The 27,983-nt window shown below is 30.0% G+C and overlaps 1 protein-coding gene across 1 annotated transcript; it reads left to right on the top strand.

The window, feature by feature from the left end:
* On the top strand, positions 1 to 26,954 carry LOC107457414 (amino acid transporter heavy chain SLC3A1). The gene is made up of 10 exons (XM_043057922.3): positions 1 to 693; positions 3,791 to 3,961; positions 6,789 to 6,946; positions 8,170 to 8,295; positions 8,366 to 8,488; positions 10,662 to 10,777; positions 12,388 to 12,580; positions 14,818 to 14,970; positions 19,541 to 19,651; positions 25,282 to 26,954. The coding sequence occupies exons 1-10, from the start codon at positions 255 to 257 to the stop codon at positions 25,648 to 25,650; spliced, it is 1,959 nt and encodes a 652-aa protein (XP_042913856.2). The 5' UTR covers positions 1 to 254; the 3' UTR covers positions 25,651 to 26,954.
* Positions 26,955 to 27,983: the final 1,029 nt, after the last annotated feature.

The raw sequence follows: 27,983 nt of genomic DNA on the forward strand, positions 1-27,983 counted from the left end.
GTAACGCATGCGTGCTCTACTTTACGACGTGACGTCATCATTACGCCAGAGTGGCAGCGCCCTTCCCCCTGGTCGAAAAATAGATCGAACTCAACACTTCTATCAAGTGACGCTAAAATACCAGATCGTTTCGTCACTTATTATATAACTACTATTTCCATATTGTACGCTCTTTGCATTTGAGCTAGAGAATTAAACAACACATTATCGATTTCATTTCGGTCTGTATACCGAATCATCTTTGAATTAATCGAATGGATAAAAGTAACGAAGAAGGTGCCTGCAATGGCGACCAGCACGATACGGAAGTAGTCGACACTATGGACGAAGAGAGTTCGGCCAAAGAAAAATTAACAGGAGATAAAGTGAAGTTCACTTCGGTGAATTTGGATACAGGAAAGAATGGAGAAGCTAAGGTGGATATTCAGATGTCTCAAAGCGCTGTTGGAATGGGTAAAGATGAGTTGATGAAATATGCAAATGAGCCCTTCTGGGTGAGGCTCCGTCTCATACTCTTCATCCTTTTCTGGATCGCCTGGTTTGTGATGCTGGTGGGGGCTGTGGTCATTATTATTATGGCCCCTCGATGTCCGCCACCTCCAAAGGTCGAATGGTTCCAAAAAGATGCTCTCTACCAAGTGGAAGTCGAAACTTTCAAAGATTCGGATGGAAACGGAATCGGTGATTTCAAAGGTATATTTTGAAAATATTGTTGAGCAATTTATTTCAAGGGGGATATTTCTAGTGTACCTTTTATTAATGTAATTTTTTTCCTTTTTAGATATACTGTTTCAAAATACTGCCTTTTTAGATTTAGTCTCTAAAAGCAACGTATATCCGTCATTAAACAGCCAACCCAAAATGTTGGGTTTATGGCTACTAATGTTCCAGCCTTGTAATTTTAAACCTAATCCAGAAGACGAGAAAATTCCTGGATCAAGTATATTATTTTAAAACCGTTGAGCAACCGACATAATGAACCCAATCCAGAAGACAAGGGAACTCGTGGATCTAGTATTGGGAGAAATTTGTCACCTGGGAGACTTTTTGATAGAACTAAACCGCATTTGCTTTACATAGAGAGGAAAACCACGAAGACCTCCCACGGTTAGCCTGACGGCAAAGGGACTCTAACCCAGTGTCCATCTACCACTGGGGCTGATTTAAGTTAGCACTGTGGTCGGTGCAAGCCGTATGCAGAATTCGCATTGACCAGCTATTGCTGAGATTCGAACCCGTTTGAAGGCGCTGTCTCCTGAGCCACTCTACCTATTTTGTTTAAATCAGGGTTAGTTAGTTAAAACCGAGGATGAAACCATCCTGTCAAAACCAGTGTAGTGGTAGCAAATTTTTGAGTGGGGTAGCACAGTAAATCTTCAACACTTTATTAACAATTTTTGCTTGAAATTAAATGTTGATTTGCTCTAACAACATTTGACAAATTTTAGAATGGCATTAAATCGATGATTCTTGATAGATTGATTTATCGCCCTGTTCTAGTCTTGGAGGAAATAGGCTGCTTCCGATTGAAATTCCGACCCTGTTCACAATTTTGATTAAATGTGATGTGTTATTTGGTGGAAAAAACCTAGTATAAAAACACTAAACCAAAACCAAAGAAATCGTAACAGTTTTATAATGCAATAGCAATCCTATAATATCTGATCTGTATAATCAGGGGTCTGTCTAGGTTTTTTTGAGAGGTACCTACCTATTTTGTGAAAATTTAGACATAATTTGTGAAAAATTAAAAAATCAACACAAAAATATGGATTTATTGTTCCTTATGGGTTTTAAGAAAAAGTATTTTGTGAAACTACCGTTTTTCCTAAATTTGAATTTGTGAAACTACCATTTTTTCTAAAGTTGAATTTGTGAAGGTACCGCTAAATGGTAGTAAATTCTGCCTGGACAGACCCCTGATAGTGTACACTCGAATGGTGTTTTCAAAAAATTTCTGACTTCTGTAATTAAAATAAGAAGAAAAAAATTAACATTACCAAGCCAAACGAGATTTACAACATGAAAGTTTTTTTGCTCCTGATATTTTTGTATTTCTATTTTCAGCTTTTTACGTTTGTTACCAAACTCATCACTGTAGTATGAATTAATATAGTGTATAACAATTTAGCATTTAAAAAAAATAATGTGTGATTTTCAAACAAATTTTGCCAAAAAAATATATAGAGTTGAAACTAGTTACTAGCTACATTTCTGCCTTAAGCCCTAGTTGGATTCAAAATTGGATCAATATGTGTCCTAATTGAACATGCATCGAGGGACCTGTCATTGAGATGCCTGGATTTTTCGATATTGGTCCTTTATACATACATACCTGCCAACTTTAACGCATTTGACGCGATTTTTTTTCTATATTTTAAAGTGGTAGTAAAATGTATGCTTTCTATATGCATTTATAAACTTAATCTTTTTGACCACCGCTTTTTAAAAAAAATATTAAGCAAAGCTCATTCCAGGTAGGGTAAACAGGGCGCAGCTCCCTGCTGCCCTTTTAGTCAAATCCTAAAGGATTTGACTAAAGAATCCACCCTGTTGCCCCTGAAGTAAATTAGTGCCCTGATGTAATAGACTCCATACCCTTTCTTTCCTCAAACCTTTTTTCCCCCAAACTCTACAATGGATTTCTTAAGCTTTTGTTATTTTCCACTCTTTTTATTTAGTTTTTCATTGCTGTCAATACATAGATTTATATGGAAAAGGAAAAATAGCCATCATACCCTCTTGTTGTACTTGTCTTTGAAAGTTTGCTGTTACTTCCACTATCATTAAATCATAATTATTATTAATCATTTTAATTATTAAATCATAACAACAGACACTTAAAAACATACATTTATTATTATAATATGTGCATGCATTTAAATAAATTACTAAGCTAATTAGCTCATTAAATTGATATACGTTAATTTATTAATAAAAATTAGTAATTAATATGATTGCTTTGCTACTTTTAGTATAGTAAAAAAAAAAATTCTTTTACTAATTGACAATGTTTTTTAATCGAATGTGTAAAGCCCATAGAAAGAAATTATTGCCTTTTTAGAATAATAATGCCCTTTTTTTTTAACTTTTGCACCCTGCCCATTTTTCTGCCTAGAATGAGCTCTGTATTAAGCATAATATGTAACACTGTTATGATAGTCTGCATAAGCATTTTCAAAATGCAGCATATGTTTCTGCCTAAAATTGTAATTTAAATACCATTTTACTACCTCTGGGGTAAATCGTCCTCAAAAGGATTAAAAGTTTGCAGGTAGGCTGAATAATGACTATAAAATATTGCATGAATCTGTCAACTGATATAGGTAGTAAAGTGGCTGTAAAATATGAAATGAATCAGACTATTCTATATGGAGGACTAATATCAGAAAATAAGGGACCATTAAACCCTTATTGAGCCTAGATTCGTGAATATTGGTCTTGTAGCGTAACTACCACTACGAATATTAAACATCAATTCACTGGTATATAAGACATGCTAACTTGATTCAATCACAAGGTACCTTTTGATAGATGAAGGTTGGCATGGTCAATAACTCCTCCCCCACTGTCTAAAACCCTTGTTGAGCCTAGATTCGTGAATATTGGTCTAGAAAGGGTCCAAGTTATATTGCTACTAGGGTAATGTGTGCAGAAAGTTTTTTAATTGAGATTTTATGTTGGCAGAAAAGTATTTCATTTTGTCTAAGCCTGTGTAACATCCCCGTTACTAGAATATATAATTTGTTTTGTAACTGTTCTTGAAACGTAATTTGTCTTTCCATTGCAGGCATTATTGAGAAATTAGACTACTTTAAAAAGCAAAAAATTTCTGCCCTGATGTTGAGTGCGTTTTATAAAGGTGATACTAACGGAGGAGTTGTAAATCACACAGAAGTTGACAGTAACTTCGGAACTCTGGCTGAGTTTGAAGAATTGGTAACCAAATTGAAAGAAAACGGTAATCCTTATGTTTCAAAAATGTCTATTTTGAATTTTTCTTCATCTTATAATAATGCTTTTAATTCGTATATGTTTTGAGAAAATTTAATTAATCATATTTGTGCATATATTAAATTCCTACTATCAGTTCACTCTCTCTCTCTCTCCCTATATCTTGTTCAAATTTTCGATCGTTCATAAAATACTTTTTGTTCGTCCTGTAAAGTTCAAATACATTTTTTTAACTTGTGGTGGATGATGTTAATACAGTTTTGTCAAATATTAATTCATTAATTAAATTTAATTTTAGTTTCACATGGGAGAAAAAAATTGTAATTATTTAATAAAGTAATTAAAAATGTTCTCTTTGTTGACCTTTGTAGGAATTGACGCTAATTTTTTTTATTTTTTATTTTATTCATTGTTTTAATTATACATATAGATTACACTCTGGAACAAATTTATTTCTAGCCAAGACGTTTTTTATAAACATCATTTTTAAATAAAAATCTGTTTATTTTAAATGCAAATACGATTTCAGATTTGAATCAGAGAAGATCAATTATTCGTATGAATGCAATAAAGAAATTCATCTCAGTGATGTTATAAATTTCGAGATTTTAATAAAAAAATAAAATTTTATCGTTTCAAAATATTTATGTGTTAACTTGATTACTGTAAAATAAAATATTGTTTCGCGTTTTGTTTTCTTTTAACATATTTTCGAAGAAAAAAAGGCAGATATTCATAATCTGTCTTATCTAAATTTAAACTAAACTGCATATTTTAATATTTTTTTTGTTAAAATACATAAGTATTTTTGTTTTTATGGCATTTTTATAATACATATATATTAATATTAAAGTAAAAAAGAAAAAAGCATCAGGGGTTTAATATTTTTTGTGTAAAATGTTTATTGTTGAAAGAGTAAAAGTATCTTTTTACTTTAAAAAAAAAAATACTAATTTGTTTTTCAAAAGGAAAAGAGTACATTTTATTTATAAATATAAGGAGTAAATTATGGAAACAAATTTTTAATGAAGTAAATGATTAATTGCTTGAATTGAAATGTCTTTTAAAATATATCTTCTGGTAAGTCTTGATTTATCTTGTAAGTAAATATTTGATTCGTTATCTTTGTGTAAATATTTTCAAATAGTTATTAGTGCTGCTAAATTTTTATATTTATATTTTTAAAAATTAATAGATTTATTACTTGTATGTTGTAACAAATTTAAATCTTTCAAATATATCTAAAGAGAAATATTTGATTTGAATCAATTGAATTGATTTTTTCATAAAAAAAAGCTTGTTTAACCCCCATGGTGGCACATTAGGAAACACTGTTCTTTTTTTAAAAACAATCTTACTTAACACACAGAGCTCAATTTGTGAAACCAAAGCTTCCAAAGTGAAATTTAATCCTTAATAATAATTAACAGATGGTAGGCAGCACTACACTTAAATTATATCTTTCATTGAGAAAAATAAAACTTTTTCAATGCATTTTTTCAATAATTTGATTATATTCATTTTATATGAGCATCATTTTAAAATGAACATATAATTTTATATACCAAATAAAATAATTAAAATTTTTCCCCTCATAAATTTTGGTTCCTGACTGATGCCTCCTTTCATTTAATTCCTGAAACTTAAATTTTATACAGTGATAGATAATTGTGAGATGAGGATTTATAAATGAACAGTCTCTTTATTGAAATATATGACAAGGCTGGACATCTATATATTTTACACATCATAAGGCTGGGCATCTTAAATTTTTTACCGGTGCTCTGCCGTTCGCACTGGTTTTGAACAATACTGATAAATAGGGAAGCTAGATAACAAGGACTGATGTTCAAAATAATGAAAGATCAAGGAAGAAAAGTGAAACAGATTTTATTCAAAATGGCAAAAGACAAAATTTTTTCCAAAATTCGTGCATTCTGAAAAATGATTAATAGAGTGCACGAACTTCTCGCGTTAATCGTTATTTATTGCGAGAAAAGAAAAAAATAGGCGATTCTCGTACTGTAGTGAAAACGCTGCAATTGTATAAAATACTGAAAAATAACCACACAATATTATTTAATACAGCAAATAATGCTAGCTTTTGATATTTACTAGTTGTTAGAAGTAGCATAAACTTATTTTCACATTTTTAAATTATATTATTTCCTTAGATACATCGCATTAATACATCATTGTATATTGTTAAAAATAATTATAAAAAATGTTTAAACAAGAAATAAGAAAATAATTTGTCTGTTACATACAAATGTTCTAAGTGCACAGTGGAACACTTCTGAAACCACCATCCCTCATCAGTGTTTTCACTACACAGCGAGAATCTCGCATATTTTCTCTTTTCTCGCATTAAAAAATGATTACCTCGAAAAATTTGCGCATTCTATAAATCAATTTCAAAATTCGCGAATTTGGAAAAAGCTTCAAATTACGTCATTTAGAATAAAATCAGTTTCACTTTTCTTCCTGGATCTTCCATTATTTTCAACATTTGCCCCGGTATCTAGCTTCCCTATTTACCAGTATTGTTCAGAACCTTTTCGAACAACAGAACACAACCCCTCTGCAACCACGTGTTTACCGTAGGTAAGGTTTTTTTTCATGTAAGACGTTCAAATTTTCATGTAAGACCCTTATGATTTTTTTGGAAAGTGAATAAAAATATTTTTTTAGTACTTAAAAGGTGCTTATTTTTGTTAAAATTTGGTTATGCACCCTGTTTAAGCATTAAAAAATGTATGTATTTAAATGACATGTTATTGAAAGTGCTCTCTGCTATTTTAGTCATTACTGATGTATTAAAACTGCTTTTCCAGATATCCGTTTAGTTGTGGACTTCATTCCCAATCATTCAAGTGATAAGCATCCGTGGTTTGTTGCCAGTGTTGAAAATCAAGAGCCTTACTCTGACTTCTACATTTGGGCTGATTCTCCATCTGAAGTGGCAGATAAGAACAAACTTCCCAACAACTGGGTAACAAAACTTTTTTTTTTTTCAATCCTCTCAGTTTTCTTTTAAACAATTGTTCCAGTTACTCTCATCATTCACATTGTTAGTGCACTGTTGTATTTATAGATTAGTATCACGATCATTAAATTTCGGGAGAATTCCTAGTCGTGGTGAGTAATATGGTTACGAGGAAAAGACTAGGAATACGGGTGTTTGTGCATAGTTTTGTCTTTATCTTGGCCTAAGCCAATTTCCTTTTCCTCCATGTTACCCAAATTAAAGATGCGCTCTCGCTTGTTACCGTAGTACAGGGTGCGTAGTGTTTTTGAAAAGTGCTTAAAGGTGCTTATTTTCATTTTTTTAATAGCCCTTTTCATTGGGTGTTTATCAAAAGTGCTTTGCTTTCTTTTTTCAAAGATTAGATTTTTTTTCTTAACCGTGTCTATTTTCACCTCATAATATGCAAAAGCGCGATTTTTCACATTTTTCTATTCAACGTTTTCACAATTCATTCGAATACAATGCCATACCTGCAAACTTTCACGCATTTGGGGCAAAATTTTATTTTTATATTTAAAGTGGTAGTTAAATGTACACTTTCCATACGTTACTTGAATTTACAAAATTGATCAATAATTTTTTTGACCACCACTATTTTTAACAAAATTAAGTGTATGTATATTAATATGTAATAGAATCATAGTTGCCCTTTAAAACTTTTTCAAAGTGCAACATATGTTTCTGCTTAAATTTTTGATTCAAATTCCACTTTACGACGACTATGGAAAATTGTCGACGAAAGAATTAAAAGTTGACAGATCTGCGATACATTTCTGCGTACCGTCTGTCTATAGCGTATAAAAGGATGTTTGATGAAATACTTGCTAGTCCAAATGTGCGTTTTCTGAGCTGAGGTAGGTAAGATTTTAGCACTCTTATGTGCATTTCTTCTATATGTTGCAAGATATTCTCTGTGTCATTTTCCTCTGTCTGATATCGAATCGAAAAATCTCTCCGTCATTTTATAATGGTCAATATAATCAAGAAAAATAATTCTTTGTCAGAAACTAGTTATTTTATGATGATCACGCCAAGTTTTTGATAATTACTTAACATTTTGTTAATGTATGTAGTGGTTAAAAATATATTTTGAGTGAAAGATTTTTTATTTTTTGTCGAAAGATTCAACTACACACCCTGCAATTTTTAGGTTATAAATTCAGTTGATAAATCTTTTTTTTAAATAGCCCAGCGTTGAAGGTGGTTCCGCTTGGGAATGGAATGATAACAGGCAACAGTTCTATCTTCATACATTTGGAAAAGACAAGCCTGACCTCAATTTGAGAAGTCCATTAGTGCAACAGGAGTTAAAGGTAAGTTGTGATCCACTCCAACAATTCAAGTGAAATGTATGACAATATTTTAATGCATTCATTATTAAAGGAAATTGTGAAATTCTGGTTGGGAAAAGGTATTGATGGCCTCAAAGTTGTTGCAGCAAGTCACCTCGTTGAAGACTCCAGTCTGCGTGATGAAGCCATGGGTGTTGAAAACCCTCCTCCTAATGTAAGTTGTTGCTTCCATATACTGCACCCCCTCCCCAATTACTCAAAACCTTTTTTTAAAAATCCTCACATTATTGTAGAATTCTAACTATCCATATAACACTGTGGAAATTGTTGCTTTTCCATGTATTTCTTTTTATCTAGTTTTATTAAGATGCCCATTTCAGTTTTAATGTATCTCTTAACATTCCTTTTTTAAAAAAAATATTTCTTTATTTGCGTTTTTAAAAAGTGCTTAAAGGTGCTTATTTAGTTTTTTAAAAGCTCTTTAATGTACTTTTTTCATGAGGCGTTTTTAAAAAGTGCTTAATTTTCTCTTTTCAAAAATGAGATTTTTTTCCTTTGTAGTGTCTATTTTCGCTGTGTATTATGAAAAAGCATGGTTTTCACATTGTTTTATTCAACGTTATGCACAATTTATTCAACCACAATCTAGAGAGTCCGCATGTGCATATACTGAGCTGGGTTCGTTGAGTTTATTGCTCTCTCTGATGTGCAACTCTGCTGCATTTGCAAGATATTCTTAATTTCAAGGTTCATTTTCCACCTTCTGATATGGAACCGAAAAATCTCTCGATCATTTTACGATGTCTCGATCACTACAATCTAAACAAGAGCGTTCTTTGTCAGAAGCTAGTTATTTTGTCACATATAAATATTTTTTGAGTGCTTAATAGGTATTTAATTTTTGTTGAAAGATTTCGTTATGCACCCTGTTTTAGCTTTTGGGCCTGATTTGTGTGTTTTACTCTTTTTGATTAATTCTTTTTTTATCCTATGTATGTCTACAATGAAAAATATTTTGATGCTTAACCTATTTAAATATTTATATTAATTCTAATACAAATATTAATTTTGATAATTCAAATAATAAAATAGCTGAACCAATGTTTTTTTTTTTACCATGTGTAAACAGCATTAGAATTCAAGTAGATAGGAAATAAATAAAAAGGAAACATTCAAAAAATAAATAACTGATTTGATTACTGTTGGACCACTTGCCAATTTTTTTGTCAAACCAGTTACAACAACACATAAAGCAGACACAAGATTATTTATTCCTTGATTATTTTGCATATTTCAAATTGTTAAACAAATGTTTTCTTTTATTTATAAAATTGGTTTATCCAAAGATAATTCGATGCAAAAAAAAAAACTTTTAGTGACAATTTATTATCCGAATTTTAGACCTCTCTTCTGTTTGAATTGTTAGAATCAAATTTGTGTCCATACCTTGTATTTTGGGGATCAGAAATCTGAATCCGCCAAAAAAGGTATGTTTTCTGAGAAAGTAAGTTTTTGTGTCTGATTTCGTAACTTACAGTGTCGTCTCTACTAGTTATTTCTCATGTTTGATGTCACCCCCCTCAAACCATTAAGTTTGAGTCCTAGAATGTGAAGATGTAATCATTAGATTAAAAATCATCCTTTTCTTGTGCATTGTACACGAATCTTAACCTTTTATAATAAGTGGTTATTAAAAAGATTTTTTGTCTTGGTATTTTTATTTTTAAGATAATAAAGGTTAAAAAATTAAGATGCCCTGGTTTCATAATATTACCGGAATACATATTCAGAATCCCAGAGATGATTGTGCTCTGGAAAAAAATCTGGATTTCCGAATTTTTCGCTAACCGTGATCCGGAAATCCAAGGTCCAGTAGTTTCAAGAAATCATCGATCACATTTATAAATAAAAATTCTTGTCGATTTTATTTTAAAATATTAGAACTAGAATTTATACTTGGCATCTCTTTCATTGTAAATATTTTTTCTTTTAGAATTATAAATGTGATTAAATATTAAAGTAAACTTATACATAATTATTCATTTAAATCATGCTGCATAGGATTTATTTAGAATTTCATGTTTTGAAAACAACAATTACAACAACAACAACAATGATTCGAATTTATAAAGACATTAATTTTTTGAAATGCGTCATTAATGATTTTATTCATTAATGAAATTTTCAGGATTTTTGAGTTCGGCTCATAATCACCCCTTAATTCCATCATCTACCACAAAATAATTTTAATATATATATATATATATATATTTTAATGAATAAAAAAATAAGAAAAAAAAATACTGCATGCCCCCTCAAAAATTTCTGTCATGTTACTCCTATGTCAATAGCCACTATATTTAGTATTTTTCTGTTTTATGTTGTAGGTAGAGTATAAAGATTTCAATCATGTCTACACTCTTAATCAACCTGAAAATGTTGGATATTTGGCAGAATGGAAAGAGATCATCAGTGATTTTGCAACCTCCTCTGGAATTTTTAAGTTAGTAGAGCATGTTTTTTTTTTTAGGAAATTGATTTTTAAATTTATTGCAGCGCATCTGAATTGGCCAGCTATATTCATAAGATCATATTAAATTATTTAAACCTCTTGCCAGTGAATGCAGTTCAGGCAACTATTACGTGCAGTATTTGTGGTGCTCGAACTGACTTTGTTCAGGATAAAAGTTTCTATTTTGAGGAGCCCGAGCTGAGTTTGTTTCTACTTTAGGATACTTAATTCACTATTTTCCTAATAGATGGCATTACTGGTCCTAGTTTCCTGCCAATTACAACTGGCTGTACGGAGGATGATCTAGAATTTTTCATTGAAAAGATGTGGTTAGATCTTTGGTCTGATTAGCCACATGTGGACGGGCATTGTCATGCATTAAAAAGATGCCATTCCTCAACTTGCCACGTCTTTTGTTAAAGAGTGAACGGCGCAGATTGTTCAATGTCTCACAATAAGCTGCTGCATTGATTGTCTCTTGACAAGGCAGAAATTCCACATGCAATACTCCTTTTCTGTCCCAAAAAACTGTGCACATGACTTTCCGAGCAGAAATTATTTGCTTAAACTTAACTTTTTTGGCTGAATCTGAATGCCGCCATTCCATGGACTGTTGCTTTGATTCTGGTGTGACGTAAGCCACCCATGTTTCATCTCCAGTAACAATTTGGCTTAAGAAATCATCAACGTCGTTGTGGTACCTCTCAAGGAAAGTCAATACATTGCCTAAACGTTTGGTTTTGTGCACATCCATCAACATTTTCGGTACCCAACGTGAGCACAATTTTCAGTAATTCAAGTGCTCGGTCACAATGCTATACAAAGCGCTACGAGAAGCATTCGGAAAGACAAAACACAAGGAGGAAATCGTAAAGCGTTTGTTTTCTTTCACCTTATTGTTCACTTCCTGCACCAAACTTTCATTAACGACTGAAGGACGCCCACTCCGTTGTTCATCATGCACATTTATGCGGCCTTCTTTAAATGCTCTCACCCACTTTCTTACCATTCCATCTCTCATAATGTTTTGTCCATAAGCTGCACAGATCTCACGATGAATATTGATTGGTTTTAGGCCTTTAGCACTAAGAAATCTTATAACCGCTTGTACTTCACAGTCGGCGAGACTTACAATTATCGGAGGCATCTTAAACACTCAGTAAACAACATAAACATGGAAGAATCAGAATGTAATGGCGTCAGTGCATAGGCAAGAGATGTAGGTACCCAGTGTGCATGCGCAGAACAACAACCACAGCACTGCTGCCGTGGTGTGGCAAAACGGTACTTACATAAAAAACATGCCTCGTATATATATATATATATATATATATATATTAAATAAAAGGTATGGAAATGTTTTTAAAAAAATTAAAAAAACAAGGTACTTGTTACAAAGTGGGAAAGTTTCTAATATAATAAATTAGTATGATTTTTATTTGCTGCATTAAAAAAGTTTTTTTAAGTTATAAATAAAATTTAAAATCATTGTTCCATAAGATTTCAAAGTTAAAAATTAATTCCAAAGGGAGAAATTGAAAAATAACATGTGGTCGTTATAATTTATTGAAATTTTTTCTTAATTAATATGGTTCTTTCAGAGTTCTGTTTGCTGAAATTTCTGGCTCTTTGTCATCCGCTGTTGCATACTATGGGAATGAGACTCACCGTATAGTGGATCTCTCGTACAATAAGCACTTTACAGAGATCTCCGAGAATCCAACTGGAATTGAATTGAAGAAACATCTTGATGAAAATGGAAAAATACCAGCATGGGCTTGGCCTGCATCATTGGTAATCAGACTTACTATTTCATTTCACTCATATAAGGCTCTCCATTTTCTCAATTTCTACTCCACCTAATATCTTGTTCAAATTTTCGATCGTTGATAAAATACTTTTTATTTATCCATTCAAGTTCAAATACATTTTTTATTAAACTTATAGTGTCTGACACTCGATCTTAATACAGTTTTTGCAAATATTAATTCATTAATTTTAGTTTTATATGGGAGAAAATTTTTTAATTATTTAATAAAAAAAATAACTGAAATTAAATAAAAATTTTTCTTTGTTGACCTTAAGTAGGAATTGAAATTTTTTCTTATATTACTTTATTTGTATCAAAATTATTCATCAATGAGAATAAGTTAACAAGTGAGAGCTGCTTATTTTTAATCATACCTGCTGAAAATGGGTTTATTTATACATATATTCTACTGGACCTAGCATTAATTTAGAAATTGATTTTTCAAAAATAATACTAACCACTTAATATGCCTTTATCCTGAAATGAAAAATGGATCCCCCTATTTAACTAGTGACAGCTGTAATTCTCCTAACAGGTATTCAATGTTTATTTTCACATGCTAAATCGAATAGATGATGAATTTTTTTAAAAGGACTTAATTCATGCAGTTTATGAAATCTAATTCTACAATTATTTTCTTCACTACAATTATTCTCTTCACTACAATTGCTATTTTTATTATAACCTAAGAATTTTTTTTAATATTTATCGTTATTTAAGGCATCCGTTTTAGCTTTTGCCCTCTAAGATTTTAAATTGAAATTCTCACATAGTTTATTGCTAAGCAAGCATGCATTCTTACTTAATGTTGTTGCTTGATTACTTTTTTGACTTTTTTCTTAAATTTTTATTTATTTTTCAAATAGCAATTCCCCAGCTACAGCTTTATGCAGCTCTGTTCTGTACAATAAGTTTAAGTCAAAAACTGTTGAATCTACTTGAATTTTTGTTCAATTCGATAATTGTAGGATATTCTACGAGAGTCTTCAATCATCTCTATGTATTATGCATTCTTAACAAAAATATTAATATAGTGTTCATAATTTTTTTTTCCTAAAGCAAATATAATGGCTTGAAGGGTTTCAAAATGGACTACTTATTAACTGCATTTGCTCTAGCAAAATGAGTTTTTAAAATTTCAATCAGCTCAGTAATTTTTACTAGCTAGAAGTAAACCTGATCCTAGGCAATTACGCAATAAATTCAGGGTTGTCACAGGCAATGCGTCCATTTGCAACTATTTTCAACCTGATGTGACTATGGCACCTTTTTCCCTCTGAAAAGCTAAAAAAGCAACTATTTTCAGGAAAAAAGACTATTTGATGACTTTTCTGTGCTTCTAGCTAAGTTTTTTTGCTAAACATAAATTGTGTTGACAACCTGTGGCCCACGGCAGCTTCTGAACGCAGTAAAAAAAATTTTCTTAATAATTAAAAAATTTTAAGTTGCAAATTTTAATCATCACTTTTAAATGCACTCAATTTGAACAGATTCCATTATAAATCTATTTTGTTTCTTTATCTCTTTTTCAACGGTTATTACTACGAAATTCTGCACGATTTTGGAAAATCCAGTTTTTAATAAGATTAATATTACAATGCGTGAATTTCGAATTTGAATTATCACTTTTCCCTATATATATATATATGTATGCAAAATTATTTAAACTGAAAATTTTTGAGAAAGTTTTTTTTTAATAAAAAATTTTTTTTAATGATTTCTAGTAAGTATAAGTATTTGATTTTCTGCAAATATACTAATTTTTTGATATAAAAATTTAGTGATAGGACACTATTATTTATATAAATATGATCATATTTACCACCTACTTTAAATAGATCATGGTATATGACAATTAAGACATTTATTTAAATTTTAGTCATATTTTTCTTCTTATTTAGGCTACTATTTTCATAGTTTTCGGTTACTATTTCCTTACTTCAGGTTACTGAAAGTAGCTATATTGTTATTTTTTCCCCCTGTGGCTACCCTGTAAATTAGAAATTGGAAAAAAGTGTTAGTGCTGGTTAATAAAAGATTCATCTATATAATGAATGTTAATTTTTGATAAGTTTGATTTAATATTAGCTAGTAAGTCACCTCAATTATATTCATTTTGTGAAATCCTTTCATTTTTATTACCTTCTTTCTTTCAATTACTTTTTGTAAAAAAAAAAAGACCATTTGGAGCAATAAAAATGAAATTTTTTTTTTTTTTTAGGTTGGAGGTAAAGATGTGAAACGTTTGGCCTCTAGAATTGGTGATGAATTAGTGGATGCAATGCATATGATTGCTACTATTGCTCTAGGCACTCCTATATTTTATAATGGTGATGAATTAGGAATACCAAATTATGTCCCTAAAGGGGGTGAGGTAAGTATCTTGAAACATTTCTGATGTGTGTCATTTTTAAAATTTTTTTTAAAGTTATGATACACTAGTCAATATGCAAGCAAGGGTTTTGAAACCTTGCTTGCATATTTGATTTGTTGATCATGTGTGGTTTTAAGAAGAAATTCTGGCAAACCTGGAGAAATTTGTAGTCAAATTAAAAAAAAAAACAAACTTGCTGTTAAGCTTTAAAATTAGTTATATAGATATACAATGTATTTTGATATATATGTATACCTGCCAAGTCTCCTGTTTTTTTAACAAAGACTCTTGTATTTTACTACTATCCCCTGTCTACCCGTATATTTCTCAAATCCCGTCTGTCTACCCGTATATTTGTTAAAATAGCATGAAAGGATATATACTTTTCAACACATTGCCAAAAAGACACAGGTTTAAAGAACTTTGGAATTTTCTTATGGGTGACTTAAGATGATCTTAAAATCTTTACACGAGGATGACTCAAAACATTCCACTTCAATATAACTTTTTGACTCTATTATCAGGATTCGTAGTTGTCCTGATCTTTCTAATTTTCCTGATTTTTTGTCCTTATTTGCCTTATCACCCTTTCTGGTTTAAAAACTATCTTTTTCAGTGAATTTTGAGGCAAGACTTTCATTTCCTTCTATTCTTAAAAGCGTTTGTCAGATTAATTGTGGTTTCATTTTAATTGAATACAGATTATTTAAATCTTTTTTTTATTTCTTTTAGGATGAGTTATAGTTCTTTTATTTAATTAATGAGTTTTATCTTTAGTTTTCTTGAGGATGAGTTTCTTATTTTAAGAATTTTTTTTTTTTTTTTTTTCATGGCGAAGGATTAAAAATATTAAATTTTAATCGTTTATTTTTATGCTTGTCTTTTGATGATAAAAAACATATTTTTGTTTTATGTTCTATTTGAAATATTTTAATAAATATGGATTAATTTTAATTAAATATGAATTGTTTACTTATTACTTTCTTTTTAGAATGGTTTTATAATATAGTGGTGTTAATGTTTTTTTTTTTTTTTTTTTGTAAAATTTTCTTTTTATATTTGTATCACTCAATTATGGTTTGCTATTTAATGGGTGCTTATTTTTCCCTTAATCAATGTTTTAATAGATGCTAATATACAGTAGGGAACCGATTATCCGGAACGATCGGGACCATCGCTATTCCGGATAACTGATTTTTCCGGTTTTCTGAATCGCTGTAAAAAGCCGTTTTTTTTATTGTTAAACCCAACTAAAAAAAAACTTTTTGGAAATAATCTTAAAAAGAAGAAAAAACGATGAAGTAATACACTAATGATTATTTCCGAAATGATGGTAAGGTAAACATCTTTCAAAAAAGAAAGAAAAATACCAAAATCTTAAGAGGAAAAAAAAAATTTCTTGAAAAAAATGGCGGGAAAATTTATCGAATTTCATTCCGGTTTTTTGGTTTTCCGGTTTTCTGATTTCCGGATAACGGGTTTTGTACTGTATTAGATTTTAAATTTTTGCTGCATTTTTGTTTTCAAAAATGTTCTTATGTTGATTAAATGCGTTTTAGCTTCACTTGTACACAGATTATTTCTACATTCTTATTGGTATTTTTTTGCCAAAAGCTTTGTATTTATCAATTCTTTCTGTCAAATATTGCCGAGTAAATTTCTTTGGTGTTATTTTTCCTAATCACATTTTTTGACAATTCATTATTTCTAATCAGAATTGACACCATTTAAATCTTCAGATTTTTTTTTTACTAAAAATTAATTATTAATCTTTCTTAGAGTTGCGATTTTATTTAGATTTTTAGTTAACATTCTTATTGAATATGAATTTTGAATTTTTTTTATATGAATTTTACGTATATCTACACGAAAAACTGGGAAAAGTTTGGGAAACAATTTCTTTTTGAATGTTCTTTTCACCCTGTAGAATATTTAAACTTAGCTGGAATCTGCTAATATAGAGATTCATGCTCACATTATTTAATAGCAGACATAGATTTTTCATATTTATTAAAAGTTACACTTCTCAAAGTGTATTCACACCATTTAAAAAACTTATCACAATTTGTATTTACACCATTTAAAAATCTAACACAACGATTTGTTTTTTATGTTTACATTTTCCAATCAATATCTTGATTCTTATTTGTGCGTTTTTAAAAACTAATTTTGCTATTCATTTTCACAAGAGTTTAGAAATCCAATGTCAGGATTCTGATTCACAGGTTTTTAAAATCCAATATTGTGATTTACATTCTTGCTTTTGTAACATCCAACATAGGTTTTCACATGTCTGCATAATTTATAAGTTATTTCCATTCTTGTAGGAACTAAGTTTTTTATTAAATTAGTTACTGCAAAAGTGTGATATTCTTCTTGGGTAGTCAATTTAATTACAAATCTTAGTTCAAAAAATTTAATTATGTACGGTATATAAAACGATTCTGAGTTTTTGTTTGTAAATGTTTCAGGTTTTTTCACTTTGTGTGTGTTATAACATCCAATTATCTTTGAATGATCAAAAGATGTACTGTAAATTTCTTACTTTTAGAAATTGTTTGGAAGCTAAAGTCTGCTTATAATTTCTTAAAATCCTAATACTTCTCTTATTGTCAAGCATTAGCAATAATTAATGAATGTCATGAAACAAGACAATAAAATAAAAGTTGAAAATTAAATGTCGAAATATACGAATTGAAACACATAAAAAGAATAATTTATAAGGAATGTATTTTTTTGAACTTTTGATTATGAACTCCCCACTGTTCAACAGATTTATCATTATTAGAAGACATTTTTATTTGCATGCCTTGATTTTACATTGGCTTATGCAAGAATTTCTTAAATTTTGGGAATTTCCAAGTAAAAAAGAATACTTTTCAACTAATATAGGGATCGGAAATATTTGGCAAATGCTTGATGCAACATATTTTTTCGTATTCATTTATGCTTGCTTGCAAAAATGTCTAAATTTAATAGTTCTACCTTAGGAACACGATCGAAATATATAACTTTACTGGATTGTTTGAAACTGTTTGGAAATTCAGTTATTTTATGGATAAATTTTTTTTTTTTTACATTATGAAATTTTTTATATTGACGAGTTCGGGGGTCGTTAACTTGTTAATTATTTTTTAGCCAGATCCAGTTACACATTTTGTGGGGCGGAATTTTTATAGTTCCACTATTTCATCTGATTGTGAAATGATTGTTCCTATTAATACAGTAATTGTAAGGAATTTTTAAATGGTGAATTGAGTCGTAGTGACTCAGGGGATACAGCGTTTGCCTTCCAATGAGGTGAACCGTGTTGGAATCCCCCTCGGCTCGCTGCGACCACGGAGCTGACTTAAGTATCCTCACTGATCGTGAGTTAAGAGTTCTTTTGCCATCAGGCTAACTGTGCTAGGTTTTCATGGTTTTCCTCTCCATGTAACACAAATGCGGGTTAGTTCCACCAAAATGTCCTCCAAGAAGACAAAATTTCGCCTGATACTTGATCCAGAAGTTCCCTTGTCTTCTGGATTGGGTTCAAAATGACAACGCTTTGGAGTCGGTACATCAGTAGTCGTAAAGCCTAAAGTTGGATCGACTGTTCAACGCCATTTGTAAAATACGATGGAGTATTGAGGCGTCATCCACTAAGTTAAGTTTGTACAAAAACATGAAGCTGCATATTCACTTTGTTTTCGCTTCACGATTACTGAATTCCTACTTTAAAACTATTTACTAAGAAAAGAAAGTCTTGAACTTTATTATAAATTTTGGTATGAGGGAATATATATAGTTACTAATTATTTTCATTCTGATATAACTATATAAATTTTCTATATATTGATTACGAACTACTGTGAGTCCAGTGTTTCTTAAATAAAGTTATGCTGAATTCTGTTAATATTCTGTTCTAAACAAAGTAATTCTGAAATTAAAGATAGTAGAATTATTCTTTCAGGATGAAATTTAATTTGCCCTACTATAGTATAATAAAAGCTTTCTTCTCTTTTTTTAAAAAAGTATTTTGTTTTCTGTCGATAGTCGTAAAATATGTCGTGAATTTTTTGATGTTTACCTGATTTTCCTGTGGTGAAATTTGTATTTATTATTCAAGATTTGCATGCTTGTTATGACTCATCTTGCCTAAATGTTTCCTTTGGAGCACTGCCAGAAAATCAATCAAGTGTCAAAATAAATGAAGCTTTTATTGATCTAAAAGTTGTTTTTTTTTTTTTTTTTTTTTTTTTTAAATGAAAATTATAACTGTTTTTCCTTATCTTGAGTCATTCTTAACAGTAGGTTGCTCAAAGAAGTCATTTTGACAGCTTTTTAATGACGCAATTTCTTAGAATTTTGTGATTTTTTGTACAACATATAAATTTTTTTTATTGTTAATATTTATTAACTTGTTATATAACTGTAAATAATATAAAAACTATTAAAAATTTTAAACAAATTTTTTACGCATTAGTTATTTTCTTACAATCCAGTCATTTTGACTGCTTTTGGGCAATATATTGGTAAGTTTCAGTCTTTCTAGTGTTTTTGCTTGAAAATAATTATTTATTATTTACAGCTCTCTACTTCACAAACTGTCATGTTGTGGAATAATCAAACGTATGCTGGATTTTCTTCCGTAACTCCAAAATATCCGGTGCATGTAAATTACGAAACGATGAACATTGATGTAAGTAACTCTTTTTTAAAAAACAATATTTTTTTCTGCCTGTTCATTTGTTCCTGGAATTCAAAACTTTTGCTTTCTGTGTATTTATCATCCCTCTTCTCATTTATCTGCTACTACAGCACATGATAGTGTAGTACTGATTAGTTTAAGAAGTAAGTTTATAAGGGAAATTTCTTATAAATACCTTAAAATCAGATTTATTTAGGTGACTCTATTATTTGCTTTTAACAATGAAGCAAACTAAAATTATTTCCTTATGAAGTTGAAATAGATGTTATAAACACACAAATTTCTGGTCTGATTAATTTTATGTAATAGTATGTTTTCTTCAGATAAACTAAATACAGTCGAACCCCGCTATAGTGAACCTGGGATATAGTGAACACTCGGATGTAGTGAACTTTTTTAGCGGTCCCGTCCGTATTCCTATTTAAATAATGTTATTTTTAACGCTTATAGTGAACAGCTTAGAACTTGGAAACTCGGTTATAGTGGACTCAAATTTCATTTCTTTAAATATCTTTTTCAGTCCTCCATCTTTAAACTTGTAGGTGTTGGGACTGAAAATGAATGCATTCCTGTAAAATGTGTCATATTACTCTCCTTTATGCTTATCACTTTTAACTATACTGTAATAAATGTCAAACAGATCATTTATTACTCCTCCCACCCTGCTAAGCCTCGCTTTATCTCTTTTCCCCAAGCTTGCTCTACAACTAGTTAACTTGGCCACCTGCTGAATTTTTGGAATTTTCTTATCTGTTCAAACCATATTCTTTACAAATCACCCCTTAACAATCAAGAAGGGCAACAATTTAACTCATTCTACAGCTGCTCTCTTCATATTCTTACATTATCTCTTTCAGACAAGATTTTTATTTCAAAAGCAGGGAAAATGGCAAATTCTCTAAAGAGAAAAGCGTTTTCGATAGAGGACAAAGTTAAAATTGTAAAGCATATTGATGATGGAACCAATCAATTGACACTGTGTAAGGAATTTTCCTTGTCAAAATCTACAGTTTCAAACATTTGGAAAAATCGAAGTGCAATTCTTGCAGCATACGACAAAAACATGGTTTCATCGAAAAAACTGCGTGGAGCTGAAAGAGAAAATGTAGAAGATGCTTTGTTAAGATGGCTCGAAATCTTGTTCAAAATGTAAAAATCTTGCATTCTTTGCACATTGTAGATAAGAAAATTGATGAACTCAATTTAAAATCAAATTGTGTTCAATCAAAAATCACAAATTTTTTTCATAAAAAGTGAAAATAAAACTAATATTTAGCGACGTAATTACTTTTTTCAACAATTTTTGCTTTATTATCTGTTAATTAGTTAATAATTTTTTAAATAACTTATGCAAAATTGCATTACTAAGTGGTTCACCAATCGAAGTATCTGGACAAATGTCGACGAATTTGCAAAGCTATTTTATGAGACTACTTTTATGTGCTCGAATGGAAGGTTAGACAGATTTAAAAAGCGGAATAACAGAAATTCAGGAAAATTATCTAAGAGTCTGGAAGTTTTTCCATATCTGATGTTCAGGACTGTTCATCAGCTAAAGATTACTATTTTTTTTTTTTGTATGTAAGACAAAGAGTAATGAAAAATAACACATTTTTCGCTACTAAGTAATATTTTTCAGTCATTTATTTGAACAATGTGTAATAAAAGGGGGGAGTTTGGGAACCATTAGTTAAATTGCCTGTGAATATATTATTCATAGTGAATAGTGTGTCTCTTGAAGGTTCACTGTATTAATTTTTTCATTAAATTGAATGAATTAATTTGAGTTTTATGGGGGAGAAATTTTTTTTATTTTTCTATTTAGGTAATGAATTTTTATGAAAGTTCTTAACGATAGAAAAAACGTATTGCTGTTTTATATTAACTGTGCCATTTCAGAATCCATTCTTTACATAGTTGTTCATTTACTTTAGGGAACGCGCAAAAAATTATATTTTTTCCTTTTGTTCTTCTATCAGAATTTTTGCAAGTTACAATCGCGCAAACTGGTATTTCGTTAATAGTTTTAAAATATTGTAAATTCACGGCAAAAACTGAAGAAAGTCATTATAGAAAATAACAAGAGTCTTAGAATATGTCACTAAAAGAAATGCTTCAATATTAGTTGGAGCTAGTATGGCCGAACGCTCTGTTCTTGAAGTAAAAGTGCGAGCTTTGCGCCAAAGTGACGTCACTAGAGAAAATCGGAGGATAGACTCGGCGAGAGTTTCTTCAAAGGAGTGAACCAGCCCTTCTATTCTATTTAGCCCTGTAGTTCAGTAGCTAGTATTTAAGTTTAATTGAATATGTTTTTTTTCTTGATAATAATAGATTAATTATTGCAATGTAACTTAAACTTATTTGTGTTTCAGAAATAGAATAAACTGATAAAACCTAAAGGGAAACATTATCATTGAATGTTCGATTAAATTTAGTGATCCTCTCCACTATTTACGGATATTATAAAAATCTCTTTTTTATAACAGAACAGAAACAGCTTATTACAGAAATTATAAAAACCCATGTATTTTATGTTGGGATCATCCAATAAACTGCTTGAATGTGAAAGTATAGACACTGACATTTCAAATTTTAAATAAATACTGGTTTTGAGGAATATTATATAATTGGTACTGGTTATTTTTTTAAGTAATCTGGTGTATGCATACTGTTCTAAAAATTGACCTGATTTTTTTTTTCTCTACGAGGTCGGCAAATAGATATATTACTTTCCATGGAAGAGAGTTAGGATTTTTTTACATATTGGAACCTGAAGTTTACATTTTATTCTTTATTATTTTTGGGAAAGGTAACACGTGATTATTCTAAAAAAAGTTAATTTTTAGTCATTTGTATCATAATTATAGTCTTTTGTAGTAATTTATTTTTATTTTTGGTTGGATATAGACCTGATTCAAGCTTTTTGTGGAGTGTGTTTGGATTCAAAAGTAAAGTGCTAACTCTATGATTTAACTTAATATAGATAGTAAGATAAACGCAAAATGTAATTACATTAGCATCTTTAAACAATGCTTGTTTATCATGATAAAATAGACTACTTATGCTATTAAGAATTTCTTACGGTAAGTGATGGGTGCAATTTTAAATGTTTGTCTTTATAAACACAAGAATTTGTTGACATGAAAAGTTTAAACAACGAGGACCCTAATTAAATTTCTCACCCACATTGAAAAAATTAAAACTGATCAGTGAAATGGTATGGAGCAATTAAAAGTTGATTAATTTGGAATTGTGTATACATCATGGTGCACAGCATTTTTAAAATGTGCTTATTTTCCTTTTTTGATAGCCCTTAAAGGTGCATTTTTCATTGGAGGTTTTTAAGAACAAGGATGTGATTCTCTTGCGGATTTCCGCTTTTTTTTCTCTTCAGATTTTTCAATTTTTCCCGCTAATTACAGCGGAAATTTTTTTTGCGCAAGTTTAAATATTTTCTGAGGAATTTAATTTTCTTCGGAGCGAAAGTATTCAAGTCTCCCTTCCTCCCTTTGAAGTTTCTCTAAAAATCATATCCTTGGGATAAAACTGGTTGACCGGGATGAATACAGGGATGAGATTTTTCAGCGGATCTTTGCTTTTATCGCTTTTGCCTCTTGGATTCCAGCCTTTTTATCAAAAACTCCGATTCTCTAAAAGTTTCGTTTTTTTTTTCTGGTTTTCAAAGATAAACAGAAAATTTAAACTACGTCCTAGCTGCTAACCCTTCCACATTTTTACTTATTTTAGCTATTTTCTCCGCTTTTACAAACAGAAAATAAGATTTTCCGTATTTTTATCTGTCCGCCGGATAGCTCGTATTTTTGTAATTCAGACGTTGCTGCTTCCTGGTGTGAGCAAACGAGGAAAAAAAATTTAGGTGGAATTGCGATGAAAATATTTGCTCATATAATTAATCTTGTAAATTTTTATTTATTATGTCTAAACATTACAAACAAGCCTTTTAGAAATCCCAAATCCAGACTCTGCAAATATCTCGATTCATATTCATGAGATTCTAATATAAATCATCGATTTTCGTATTTACCTGATTTCAAAGTTGCGCATTTTGATTCTTATTTACGCTATTTAAATATCGTACATTATGATTCTTATTTACGAGATTTAAAAATCCAATATCGCTATTTGTATTTACGCGCTTTTAAAACCTTATGTAGCGATTCGTATTCACGCGAGCTTAAAATCCAATGTCGTGATTCGTTTTTGCGGTTGTAATATCAAACATTGATTTTATTTATACGTGCCTTAAAAGTTATGCATCGTGATTCGTATTTACGAGATCTAAAAATTACGAATCATGATTTGTATTTTCGCATTTTTTAAATTCGATATAGAGTTTCATATTCACGTGATTTAAAATCCTCATATCGGGATTCATATTCTCTCAATTTAAAATCATGCATGTGATTCATATTCATACAATTATAAAATTAATTATCGGGATTTATAATCACATGGTTTACAAGTTTAAAAATCGCTCTCTTTTTTTGTCAAATTTGTGTGTGTATATATATATATAAAATTATTCATTCAATCTTGGATTTCCTCTTTTTTACTTTCTGACTGCTCTCATCCCTGTAAGAAGTGCTTAATATTCCCTTTTCGAAAAATTAGTTTTTTTTTTTTACTACAGTAGAGAACCGATTACCCGGAACGATCGGTACTATTGCTATTCCGGATAACTGATTTTTCCGGTTTTCTGAATCGCTAGAAAAAGACGTTTTTTTAGTGTTAAACCCAACTAAAAAAAAAAAAAAAAAATATTTGGAAGTAATCTTAAAAATAAGAAAAAACGATGAGGTAATACACTAATGATTATTTCCGAAATGATGGTAAGGTAAACATCTTTCAAAAAAGAAAGAAAAAATCCTAAAATCTTATGTGTAAAAAAAAAAAAATTTTTTTAAATTGCGGGAAAATTTATCGAATTTCGTTCCGGTTTTTTGGTTTTCGGGTTTTCTGATTTCCGGATAACGGGTTCTGTACTGTATGTCTATTTTCTCCACTTATTATGCAAAAGTGTGTTTTTTAACATTCTATTCAACGTTTTCCCAACTTAATCAACCACAATCCATTTCGGAGTACCCTTGGCTCGTAGCTTATGCGAGCGCCAATCATTTTGCATGTTTGATAAAATATTTGTGAGATGGGTTCTGTGAGATTTTAGCACTCTCATATGCAATTCTGCTGCATTTTGAAAGATATTCCCAATTTCAAGCTTCATTTTCCACCCTTTCAAATTGAGCCGAGAAAGTTTTAATTATTTCATGGTGGCTAATGTAATGAAAGGAGTTCTTTGTCAGAAACCAGTTATTTTATCAATGATCATGTCAATTCTTTGAAAATTATTTTGCATTTTGTTGTTGTATATAGTGCTTAAAAAGTACTTAAAAGATGCTTATTTTTTGTTGAAAGATTTAGCTATGCATCCTGTACATTTATCAAATTGGTTACTTTCTTTTGTGAGTTGTGAAAAAATGGATTATCCTGAGCCTTTTAAAACATAGACTTCATATCTGGTTTTGTTATGTTTTAAATCTCTTGTGTAAAATTTCTAAAAATAGATTGTAATGTTATTTTTAACAAATAATTTTTTTTTTCAGAGTCAAGAAAACAGCAAGCAATCCCATTTAAAAGTATTACAAAAATTGCTTTCTCTGCGAGGACAACCTGCCCTCAGTTTTGGAGATGAAGAATACCCTCTGGTCACTGAAGAAATCTTCTCTATGATGAGGGTTCGAAAAGGTTCACCCGGCTATTTAGTGGCCATCAACCTGGGTTCAAACTCTACTGTCATAAACTTCAGTGGAAAATCCAAGCACCTTCCGGAGATGGCGCGTGTCGAAATAAAAAGCACCGCTTTAACGGATGGGTTGCTAGCGGATGGTGAACATCCAAAAGTTTCTTTAAATAACATACCACTGGGCTCTAAACAATCCGTTGTGTTTTCGTTTGTACCAGTCTTTAATTAAAGCATGTTTTTATTCACTTAATTTTATGTGTTGCTTTTTTTCTCAAAGATCTGGTTTACTTTTGAATTAAATTTTTTTTTTTCCAATTATTGGTTTTAACGTTCCTTTGATTAACGTTCCTTTGATTTTATTAAGATACAAAATTGAATTATTGTTATTGAACTGTTAAACTTAGAATCGCATGATTGTTACCTTACTTTAGCAGGGTGTGAAGTGTTTTTAAAATGTGCTTAATTTTCTATCTTTGGAAGAAGAGATTTTTTCTTTTCGATTCAGAGATTTTTTTCTTTTCCGTGTCGATTATCGTCATAAATTGCAAAAAAAGAAAATCATGATTTTCACAATTTTCTCTGCAATATTTATCAAAAACTGGTTATTTTATAATTATTGCGTAAAGTTTTTGAAAATGTTTTTGTATTTTGTTGATTTTATGTTAACTTTTAATGATAGAAAATAATTTTTATTACTGCACATATTCTAATTTAAAAAAAGAAAATAAGATTAAACATATTTTTTGAGTTCTTAAAAGGTGCTTATTTTTTGTTGGTTATTGACGAAAATCACTTAATCTTATAATATAAAAGAAAATATCTTGATATTGCACAATAAATGAACAATATCACTGCATTTTGTATCCAATATGTCAAATTTATAATGCAACTGCAATTGAAATAAATTGTAAAAAAAATTAGATGTGCAGTTTTGATCTGAAAGGAATGAGTTTTCCAATCAATAATAAGTATGAAATCTCATTTTTATCAATGTAAATGATATGGTGTGCAATTATACAACAAGTATATATGCAGAGTTCTCCCTAGAATTAAAAAGGGTGCTGCCTCTCAGAAAAGGACACTTATAAGTTTTAAAAGGACAATCACTTAACACTGTAAAAACTTATCAAAATGTGTAATATGTAATTACTGAATTTGATCCTCAACACATTTTTAATTACTTTCTTTTATATGCATCTATATTTAAAAAAATAATTATCTTTCATTAGAGTAAGAGAAATTTATAAAAATGATATAATGTTCATATTTAAAAATATGAAAGTTTGCAAAATGCATAAAAAATCACAATTTTATATGTATGTTAATATTTGAACTTGGACAGTACATTCAATTAGCAGTTCTTTGTATAAAGGTTATTTTATATGGAGTTTTGTGAGAAAATTTTAAATTATATGTGTCTTTAAATGAGATCTGATTGTATCCAAATACGTAGAACCATAGATCTGATTGTATTCAAATATGTTTTTATTTCCTTGTCTTTGATTAATTAGCATCAATAAACGCTTGCTTGCAGTTTTTTCTTTTATTTCATAACTCATATTAGTCTTAAAATTCACATACGTATCTGCGCACCTGGAAAGTTTTGGATTTCAGTATTGAACAAAATTTGTCATGAGTTTAACTATTTAAAAAAAAAAATCATGAAAAGTCATGGATTTACTAATTTTATCTCTCCCCATTTCATGGTGTTCGGAATATCTGAATTTGTAACAAAATCCCCACTCACAGTCCTATTTGATTAAAATATAAAACGTTTTTTTCGTTTTCTTTACTTTAAAAATTATGTTCTTTTAAAGAATGAAAGAAAAAAAATATCATTTCTAGAGCAAATTATCTTTTAAACTTCTGGATTTTCAGAATTTTTATTATTATTTTTTATTTTATCAATTTAAAATTCTAGCTGAAACAAGTCAGTCATTGGTGAATTTTTTTTATTCCGGAATGAGAACAGAAAAATCTGGAGTATTTTTTCCCATTCTGATGAACAAGAAAAGTATCTTTAGAATGTAATTCTGCAGAAAAAAATTATTTGCTTTTGTATTTTTTTTTTAGCCATTTTATTCCTTCAACTCTTTCTTTACTTTTTTTTTTTAAATTTAAAATCTATAAATATGAAGAGTATAACAGTTATACCTATCATTTCAATGAATGTTATTATGATGCTTATTTAAATTTATGGTTGCGTTTTTGTGGGAGAAAATAGCAACTTCGTTAAGTCATTCTTGGAATGAGTCATGAATTTGAAAATCTAAAATGTAGCCGATATGCAACGAAACAATCGAAGGTGTGCTCATGCCCCATGAAAGTTCTTTTTATTGTTTTTGAAATTCAAATACATAGGGCAGCGTTACTTTCACAGTTGATGTGCCATTTTTTTGCATGCTAATTCGGAGACGAACCTGATTGGATTGTTTTAAATCTGTTTCACCAATCGTGTTCTTCCCTCTTAGCACACAGTAAGAATAGTCCCTTAATCACAAATTGCTTACTTTATTTGCATTATGTACTAGAGCTGCACGAATTAAGTTTACTGAATAAAAA

Source organism: Parasteatoda tepidariorum, chromosome 3, assembly GCF_982258835.1.
Source record: "Parasteatoda tepidariorum strain Cologne lab strain chromosome 3, Ptep-v5.0, whole genome shotgun sequence".
NCBI lineage: Eukaryota > Metazoa > Arthropoda > Arachnida > Araneae > Theridiidae > Parasteatoda > Parasteatoda tepidariorum.